At 43.7% G+C, this 10,569-nt stretch overlaps 1 pseudogene and 1 gene segment (V, D, J or C); both read left to right on the forward strand.

The window, feature by feature from the left end:
- The first annotated feature begins 290 nt into the window (after positions 1–290).
- Positions 291–6,087, forward strand: LOC101548194 (probable non-functional immunoglobulin lambda variable 5-48). The segment is given in 3 exon segments: positions 291–336; positions 4,981–5,330; positions 6,010–6,087. Coding segments are annotated over 3 exon segments (474 nt in total).
- A 500-nt stretch (positions 6,088–6,587) lies between these two features.
- LOC101548461 (immunoglobulin lambda variable 6-57-like) lies at positions 6,588–7,059 on the forward strand (annotated as a pseudogene).
- The last annotated feature ends 3,510 nt before the right edge of the window (positions 7,060–10,569 follow it).

Consider the following 10,569-nt stretch of genomic DNA (forward strand, 5'->3'; position numbering starts at 1 on the left):
ATAGTAAAGTCTTTTAAGATGGCAGAACTCAGTGGGTGGGTGTGGGTACAGATGGAGATGGATCCTGAACTCACTAGTGGAGACTAAGAAATGGTGCCTGGTCTATATTGCATCAGGAAACTATCTCTTTGAACCCTGCAGAGCAGAATAGAGCCTCAGTTCCATATATGGTGGGACATTGAGTTGAGGCACATTTGCATGAGCTGCTGGTCTCTGTGAGCCTGTGAGAGGGATAAGGAAGGCCTGGAGCAGTGTACCCCTACTGCAGGGGTCAGAGGGCGCTGTGCACCATGGCCTGGACTCCTCTCCTCCTCGTGCTCCTCTCCCACTGCACAGGTAGGGACAGACCTCAGCGCTCTGGGGCAGGGGTCCAGTCAGTCTCTCTGGCTCAAACCCTTGTGGGATCACCCTGGTCCCTGTCCATCACCATGAGTGTTTGTATTTCCAGCTTCCTTACTCTGCCTGTGCTGACTCAGCCTCCCTCTGTCTCTGCACCTCTCGGAAGCACTGCCAGACTCACCTGTACTCTGATCAGTGGCTTCAGTGTTGGAAACTGTCATATATTCTGTTATTGGCCGACATCAGGAAGAACTCTCTGGTATCTCCTGAGGTTTTAATCAGACTCAGACAAAGCATCAGGCCTCTGAGGTCCCCAGCCGCTTCTCTGGGCCCAAAGATGCCCCAGTCAATGCAGAGCTTCTGCTCATCTCTGGGCTGCAGCCTGAGGACGAGGCTGACTATTACTGTCATACCTCACACGGTGGGGCTTCTCACAGTGACGCACACAGATGGGTAAGTTGGACAACATCCCAGGTACCAATGAGCTGGTCTTGTAGAAATTGAAAAATCACATTTGTACAACTCCACTCAGACATTCTCCCCAGGTTCTTTCTTGTTCTCCCCGAGTAAAGACTCATAAAACCAGGTGTAAAACCGTCAATGTTACATTGTAGGTAGAATCTACTGGGCATTGCTGCTGCTCTCCGGTGTGTGGACTACAACTCAGGAACATGTGATGGGGGCGGAAGGGAGAGATAGACAGAGAGCGAGAGAGACAGAGACAGAGTCAGAGAGAGGTGGAGAGACAGAGAGAAAGAGAGACAGAGATAGACAAAGATTGAGAGTAAGACAAAGACAGAGAAACAGAGAGACAGAGAGACAGAGACAGACATAGAGACAGAGTCAGAGAGACAGAGATAGACAGAGAGAGATTGAGAACGAGATAGAGACAGAGAGACTGAGAGACTAAGGCAGACACAGACAGAGATTGAGAGAGAAACAAAGGGAGACTGAGTGACAAAGAGATCAGAGAGACTGAGTGAGAGAGAGAGAGAGAGAGAGAGAGAGAGAGAGAGAGAGAGAGAGAGAGAGAGAGAGAGAGAGAAGCAGAGGCCCATGAGGGACAAACCAAGCTGTAATCTTTCTCCCTACATGTCCTTTTGGTCTCAGACACCACTAGGAGTCCATGCAGGCTTTTCTGCACTCTCCTCCTAGACCCTCAGCAGTGACCACAACAGTGACAGTCTTGGTTTTGCAGTCCTGGGAAGTATAACACTAGGGATTAAAATTCTCCTGTGTAGGGGTGGAGCAGTAGTACAGCGGGAAGAATGTTTGCCTTGACAACGAACCACCCTAGTTCGATCCCTGGCATGCCATTTGGTCCTCTGAGCAGCACCAGGAGTAATTCCTGAGTGCAGAGCCAGGAGTAACCAGTGAAGATTGCTGGGTATGATCCCCAAAAGAAAAACAAAACAAAACAAAACAGAAACCAAAACCTAAACGCACAAAACAAACAAACAAAACAAAATTCACTTATGAAAATGGGCACCCCAGGCAGAGAAACTAGCTGTGGGAGTTGGGGCTTCAAATTCTGACAATCATAGTTTACTAAACCTGGACTGTCCAGGAATCTGAATTTTTTTCTTTCTTCTTTGACTTTTACATCACTCCTGGTTGTGCCCAGAGCTCACTCCTTGCTCTGTGTTCAGGGATCACTCCTGACAGTGTTTGGGGACCTTACAAGGTATCAGAAAGGAAACTGGGAATGATTATGTGCAAGATAAGTGCCCTAGCTGCTGTCTTATCTTTCTGGCCACGCGTTGGTGTTGTTGTGGGATATCCCGTCTGTGATCTCTGTTTTGTGCTTCAGTCACAGATAACTTCCTTTCCCCCCCTTTTTTTTGTACTCCTCATGGCATCTACAGACATAGTTTTCCTGTTCTTGAAAATATAACACAAATATGAATTGAATGCATGCATATATTTTATTAGAGAACCATGATTCAAAAGTTAGTGATAGTTGCATTTTAGGCATACCATAATTCAACACCAGTGTCAAATTCTCTCTCACTAGTTTTCCCAAATTCCCTTGCCATCCTGAACCCCACTTTATTACTGCCTGTCATCTTGATAGGTGCATTACAAAATTTCAGGGTTTGTCACTTAAATATCATGTTTTCATTTCCATGTTCATTGCCGCTCTGTTCACAATAGCCACAATATGGAAAAAACCAGAGTGCCCGAAAACAGATGATTGGCTAAAGAAACTCTGGTATATTTACACAATGGAATACTATGTCAGGAAACATGAAGTCATGAAATTTGCATACAAGTGGATCAACATGGAAAGTATCATGTTGAGTGAAATGAGTCAGAAAGAAAGAGACAGACATAGAAAGATTGTACTCATATGTGGAATATAATGTAACTGAGAAGTACAAGTTGGCAACGATGCAACTTCTGGCAGATATCTCTCTGGACTTAGTTACTAAAATACTAAATTACAGAAACCCAAAACTGAGAGGCCGCTAAGTGTGGTCACTCGACCTCATACCTCTTCATCCTCAGCAATGGAAAACAAATTATCTAATGCTTCCTTTTCAGCAGGTCTGACTTTAGGGGAGAGACTCTCCAAACAATAATAGTGAGTTTTGTTGAAATATTGTATGCAATCAAAGTGAAAGTAAAGTGAAATTTATTAGTTACACGGGGGGGGGGCTTAGGGTGGGGGGGCTAGGGGCGTGGGGGGGGTTGGGGTGTGAGGGGGTGGAGCGGAGCTATACTGGGATTCTTGGTGGTGGAATATGAGCACTGGTGAAGGGATGGGTATTCGAGCATTGTATAACTGAGATTTAAACCTGAAAACTTTGTAACTTTTCACATGGTGACTCAATAAAAAATTAAAAATAAATAAATAAATAAATAAATAAATATCATGTTTTAATTTCTGTTGAAAGTGTATTTCGGGTATATGGCTATACCCCTCACTCACATCATTGTTGAAGCCCTGAGGTCTGTTAATCCATGCCTCTTGCTCACCTCTTCCCTGCTTGATTTCATTCATAATCTGTGTATCTGTATCCTTTTGAAACACTGGGGTCAAGATGGTCTTAGCATCCTCTTTACTTCATTTCCTCATTCAGTAGTCTGCATGCATTTTCCTAAGTGTGACTCACTTAACCATTTACTTGGTTCCTTAATTGGGGCTTTGTGACTCATTCGTTCATGGTTGTTGGGGTGTCAGAGGCAACATCACCTGTACTTAGGGAGGCTTCAACAAAAAAAATGGTGTGGACTGATAACACAGTCATCCTAGGAAGTGTGAGACCAGGACCATGAGGGGTAGAGCTCATCCCCAATACCCCAGACAATGTGAGTTCTCAGAATGGTTGAGCAACATTATTCACCATCTCGAGACATAGAGCCTCCAGACATAGGACCTCTGTGGGCTCAAGCAAGCCCACGAAATTTCTTGTCCAACAGCAGAACCTCCTTTCTCCTTTGGGCCTGGATGACCTGTCTTCTTCCCTCTGTTGAAGGAAGATACATATCCCTCTGCATCATCACCCCAGGTCAACCATATTCACATTGTGTGGTAGTCATAGCTTTAGATCTATTTTTCAGCAAACATCTTGAGAATCATATATAAAAAGCTGTTTATGGTAGCTGTTTTCCCAGGGAATAGGGCACATGTTCCCTGGAATTTTTGTTATGTTATAGACTGTCAGGTCATTGCCCAGGAATCTTATAAATGGAACTGAAGTTTGATGAGTTAGCAGCAGAGGGAGTTGTGAATTTGAGGGAGTTGTGAATTTTCAATAGGTTTTGTAGAGTTGGGCACCTCCCCATGAACAATCTTAAAGCTTCCGCCAACCACACCTCCTTGCCAACCCTGCCCAAGCACTGGACTCTGGTGCAGACTCAGCGGCTATGCCATCTCTGGTTGTGCAGAATCTCCTGCTCCCAGGGTTGTGTCAAGACCCAGCAGTTGTTTCCTCCCACGGGTAAATTTGAGACTTATCATTAGCATTATTGGTATAAAGAGTGAAGAGCACCAGGACCTTATCTGGAAATGGACAGCAAGGTACATCATATGTAGCATATAAATTAATATAGTAAAGAAGCAATTAATCCTCAATGACAAAATCATCAAGAACTGGTCTTTAATAGGAAGAATATTACTGCTGGAGAGATGGGGTATTAGGATAAGTTTTGGTGGGGTGGACAGAAGTGGAACATGTTCGAGGAAAGCTGACACTGTTGTGTAGCACTAGTTTGAATATTTTTAGACTGACACTTACCATTATCAGTGCTATAAACCAAAGTGTCTAAAATAATTTTTCAAATGATAAGTATGCAAAAGGAAGAAACAGAAAAAGAAGAGCAGACCTCAGCTGGTGCTCAGGGTGAAGCAGAGATCTCCAATATGGGCAACAAATTTGCATGAACAGCCCCTCCTCCTTGAGGGTCCTCGTGGAGATAAGAGATGCCTGTGTCAGCCCAGCCTCAGTTCAGGGTCTCTGAGGTGTGTAGGATGGCCTGGATTCCTGTCCTTCTTGTGCTTCTCTATCATTGCACAGGTACGGATGGTTCACAGAGAGTCAGATTGGGCTCGTGGTCAGGGTCCAACTCTCTGGCTCTGACTCTCAAGCTGATGAACGCTGGTCTCTGTCTAGCACCCACATATGTCTGTGTTTGCAGGTTCCCTCTCCCAGCCTGTGCTGACTCAGCTGCCCTCCCTCTCTGCATCACCTGGGACAACCGTCAGGCTGTCCTGTACCCTGAGAAGTGGCATCAGTGTTTGGGGCCAAAGAATCAGTTGGCACCAGCAGAAGCCAGGAAGCCCTCCCCGGTATCTCCTGAACTACCACACAGACTCAGATAAAGGCCAGGGCTCCGGTGTCCCGAGCCGCTTCTCTGGATCCAAAGATACTTCAGCCAATGCAGGGATTCTGCTCATCACTAGGTTGCAGCCTGAGGACGACGCTGAGTATTACTGTGCTACATATTACAGCGACGCTACCCTCACAGTGATCCAGACTCACGGGGAAGTGAGACAAAAACCTGCTCATTGCTCTGCTCTGCATGCAGAAGATGTCTTGGGGGTGTCTTCCCCTCCCCCAGCACTGGTGGGGGCCCACACACTTGCTTAGGTTGAGTCCCCCAACCTTTTTCAGTCCTGCTTTAGAGGCTTTAGGGTCTGACCTTTCTATTTAGCAGAGATTTTGTCCCAAAACCCATCACCTAGATTTTAGATCAATGTTTCTATTCCACCTTTGAGTCTTCACTTGTGAAGATATTGTCATATATTGAACGGAGTCATATGAACTCGCTATAAAAAGTGGTGTGCATCACTGTCACCCCTTATCCTGCTCTAGACATGCTGGACACCTGCTCTTGAATACCCGGGTTCTCAGCTCTGAGATGGCCCCTTACTCTGCAGTTGTAAATAGTCAGTGTAATGTCTCCCCACTGGACATCATTGTCTCGTGCGTCACTGTTATACCTCCATTTCCCTAAACTGGTATTTTAGCCTAGAAATAAAACAAGTGACTCAAAGTTTCTAATCTAGTATCTGGAGATCCAACTGCTAGGTTCATGTTGAACTGATAGCCAAATCAACAGCTGAATCTGTACCTTAGTTTCCTTTTACAAATCTACCATAAATGACAATAAAACGTATATGCTATATATCACGAAGTGTTCATCATGTTCCTTGGCGCATTATAGATCGTACATTCTGTGCATATACTCTTCGTTTCTGCTAGTGTGGAAAGCTCTTCTTTGCCCAAGCCTACCTTGGAATAAATTCAGTGCAGATACCACTCCCATTCCTTCAGTGTAGCTCATTCTCATCCACTTTATGACATTCCATACAGTAAGTCCCATTGGTTCTCCCCATCTGTACAGTTAGGAAGTATAAAATGCAAAGTGAGATAAAATCCAGTGTAAAAACTCTTGGTTATGATCTGGAACTCTGAGGATTGGTTTGGGTAGAGGAGTGACACATCCCTTTTGTCCACTAGGGGGCAGTGCTGTGTCATCTTGCTTCCTAGGTTGCTCATCTGTGCGCTCTCCCCTTGCCCAGCAGGTGTCACTCTTGCCCTGTTTTGAGAAATCCTTCCCCTGATGTAGTCTCTCTTTACTCAGCTTGACTAGGCCAATTTTAAGGAGAGGCTTGCATGGCTTCCTGAGAGGGGAAGATTTGCATGAAAACCTCCCACCCTGCGCATTAGGAGGCCTATAAAGGCCTTGAGGACACAGTGTGGCTGTCAAGCCTGGTCAGAAAGTGTGGGGGTGTCTTCAACATGGCCCGGACTCTGCTGCTCCTCACCTTCCTGGCCTCCTGCACTGGTAGTGCCTGCTGGGGATTTTTCATTTCAGGGAGGGGATGGCTAGTCATGATGACCTCTCTCTCCTTCCTGGGATCAGGCCCTTCTGTGTCACTGACCTCTGTGTTCTTTCCTTTCAGGGACTTGGGCCGAGTTTGTGCTGAATCAGATTCCATCTGTGTCCGGGTCTCCAGGGGAGAAGGTCACCATCTCCTGTACCAGCAGCAGTGGTAGCATCGTGTATAGATATGTGCAGTGGTACCAGCAGCGCCCTGGGAGTGCCCCCACACTCGTGATCTATGGGTTCAATTGATGACCCTAAGGGGTTCCCGAAAGGTTTTCTGGAACCTTCGGTATTTCCTCCAACGCTGCCTACCTGACCATCTCTGGGGTGCAGCCTGAGGACGAGGCTGACTATTATTGTGAGTCATATTATGGTAACAATTAATACCCAGTGCTTCAGACCCACGTGGAAATGAAACAAAAACTCCCAGAACCCTCCTGCCCATTACCTCAGTTCTGTCAGCGACAGCGGCTCTCTCCTATATTTACTGAGAACTCTCCATGCTGTTTTACCAAACAACTTTCCCACCAGCTGTGGTTATGAGCTCTCCTTTTTTCTCATGTCCCCATAAACACAAATTATTTCTACTGTATTTGATACGTACCATTCTCACTGGTGTGAGATGATATCTCATTGTTGTCTGGATTTTGATTTCTCTAATCGATGACCATTTTTCCATGTGCCTACTGGCTCTCCTCTGAGGGCCTGTCTTCCTCTGAGAAGTGTCTAATCATTTCCTGACCCCATTTATTGTTAGGGTTTTTGAATTTCTTTCTGTTCATCTTTGTATTTTACAGATCTTGTATATCATATCTCTATCTGATGTGTTGACTATAAATATTTTTCCAGTTCTGTTAGCTGGCTTTTAGTTTTAGCCCGTCTTGTTTTTGACATGCTGCTTTTTAGCATTTTGTCATCCCGTTTGTTAGTTTTTGATTTTGTTGCCTTTGCCAGTTGATCAGCTCATTGAATGCACCTTTGAGACCCCAATCTTGCAGTGTTCTGTTTATATTTTCCTCAAGTACTTCATAGTTTCTGTTCAATCTCAAAGTCTTTGATCCACTTTGAAGTGACTTTTGTGTGAGGTGTTCAATATGGATCCAGCTTTTGTTTCTTACATGCAGTTATTCAATTTTCCCCGCACCATTTGCTGAAGAGGCTATCTTTACTTCATTTTATGTTCTCAACACTTTTATAAAAATTAAATAACCATATATGTGGAGATTTGTCATAGTATATTCTAATTTGACCCATTGATCAGAGAGTCTGTCTTACTCTAGGACCATTTAGTTTTGATCAGTATAGATGTATAACACAGTTCCAAATTAGGTCATGAAATACCTCTCGATATTTTGCTCTTTAGTATTCTTCTGGATAATTCGCGGTCTTTTTTGATCCAATATAAACTTACTGACTTTTCAAGATTCTGGAGATACGTTGTCTACATTTGGATGGGGACTGCATTGAATTGTTATAATAGCTTAGGTAGGATAACCATTTTAATAATATTGATAGTTTCAACCCATGAGCATGGTATATTTTTCACTTCATGAGGCCTTCCTCTGTTTCTTTTTTATGTGACTTTAAGATATCATTGTATAGATCTCCCACATCTTTTGTTAAGCTGACTCTGAGAGCCTTGTTGCTTCTGGATACTGTTTTAAATGGGATAGACTCCTTGATTGCTTTCTCCTTTGCTTCATTCTTTGTAGAATAGAATATGACTGATTTTTGTGTATTGATTTTGTACCCTTCCACTTTACTTTATTGGTTTATTGTTTCTGGCAGTTGCTTGTGGACTATTTATAGTTCTCTATTTTTTTATTATAATGTCATTTGCATATAATGATAGTTTGAGTTCTCATTTTTCAATTAGAATCCGTTTAATTTTCATTTTCTTTCCTGATTGCTGTAGTCAGACTTTAATACTATGTTAACTGGAAGTGGAGAGAGTGAACATACTTGCATTGTACCCTATCTTTGAGAGAATTCTTTCAGTCTTTCACCATTAAGTATGATACCGCCTGTAGTCTTGTTCTACATGGCCATTACTATCTGGAGGAAGGTTCCTTCCAACCGTATAAGGTTGATGGTTTTATATCATGAGTGAGTGGTCAATCTTGTGAAAGGCTTTCTCTGCATCAGTTGATATGATTGTATGATTATTTTTTATTTTATTAATATGGTGTATTATCTTAGTTGATTTGTTTTTGTTGAATCATCCTTCTTGCATGCCTGGGTGAATCCCACTTGATCAGGGTGTATGGGTTTTCTAATAGTTTTTGGATGCAAATAGCTAAGATTTTGTTTCAGTCATACAATATTTCAACACCGGTCTCTTCACCAGTGCATATTTCCCATCATTAATGTCCCCAGTTTCCCTCCTTTCCCACCTCCCCCTGCCCCTATTGCAGGTGCTTTTCATCTCTCTAAGTCTCTATCTCTTTTCTTTGAGCATTATGGTTTGCTATATGTATACTAAAGGTTATCATGTATATATTCTTCCCCTATTTTCAACACTCAGTTCTTGCCAATAGTGAATATTTCTAACTATTATTAGCATGCTTGTCACTTCTCTATCCTAACCGTCCTTTGCCCCCCAAACACTTGTGGCAAGCATACAAACATTGACAAATCTTCCTGTCCCCTTTTTTCTTAGCCTTGTATATTAGTCTCATACTATTTCTGGTATTTTTATATTCAATTTTTTAATTGAATCACCATGAGAATAATTACAAAGCTTTCAGGATCAAGTCTCAGTCATATAATGATCAAACACCCATCCCTTCACCAGTGCACATGTTTCACCACTAAGAACCCAGTATGCCCCCCCACCACTCCCCACCCTGTCTGTGTGGCAGATGATTTTCACTTTACACTATATTTACTTTGATTACATTCAATTTTTGACAGAAAACCCATTATTATTATTTGGAGTTTTCCCCCCAACAATCAGACCTGTCGAAAAGGCATCATTAGATCATTTGTTTTCTATTGCTGATAACAAAGAACATATGATGTTGCACAGCCACAAAAAGCAGCCATGTGGTTTTGGAATTCTGGTATTTTAGTAATTAAGTCCAGAGGTATTTCTGCCAGCAGCCATTGCAGTACTAGATTGGGTTGTGTGCCTCTGGGATCATGGCTGTTCAGGAGCAGAGGAGCTGTTTGAGGGTGGCTGCTTGGGGTCTCATTTGGGTGGGGAGCAGGGCTGCTTCTACCCGCACATAGCGAAATTTCCCATGCACCCCATCACTGCAAGCTCCTATCTCTCTTTCTAATTGGCTCTGAAAGGTGGTTGCCATGCTGCCGCAAAGGGGAAAAACCGAGGGACAAAAACCCTTCCCCTCCCGGGGCTGCACGTGGCTGTAGCTTAGTTCACAGTCCAGCAACTGCTGCATTCCAAGATTGGTTTCTGTGCCTCTGGGATCATGGCTGCTCAGGGGAGCCATTCCTGAGAGGTTTTTTGCATATCAGGAAAGGTTGCACAGCCACATAAGCGGCCGCTCGATTTGGAGAAAGAGTCCCAGTCCCCACATACTGGAGCCATGTTAATAGAAGCTCAGTGTTGCCGGGATTCCATCTGGAGAAGGCAGAGACTCTGCACCTTCTCTGTCTGGGGCACCCCTGTGTTGTTGTCCCAGTCTGGGGTCTGGAGCATTCTCTGGCTTTTGTTGCCCACCAGCCAGGATTCTTCACTCTCATACTATTTCTTAACATTCCCAAAATGAGTGCAGTCATTTTATATCGGCCTCTCTCCTTCTGACTCACTTCATTCAGCATGATACTCTTCATGTCCATCCATTTATAGGCAAATTTCATGACTTCATTTTTTCTAATACAGCTGATTAGTATTCCATTTTGTAGATGTAGCATAATTTATCCATTCATCTG

This window comes from Sorex araneus, chromosome 9 (assembly GCF_027595985.1).
Source record: "Sorex araneus isolate mSorAra2 chromosome 9, mSorAra2.pri, whole genome shotgun sequence".
NCBI classification, from domain to species: domain Eukaryota; kingdom Metazoa; phylum Chordata; class Mammalia; order Eulipotyphla; family Soricidae; genus Sorex; species Sorex araneus.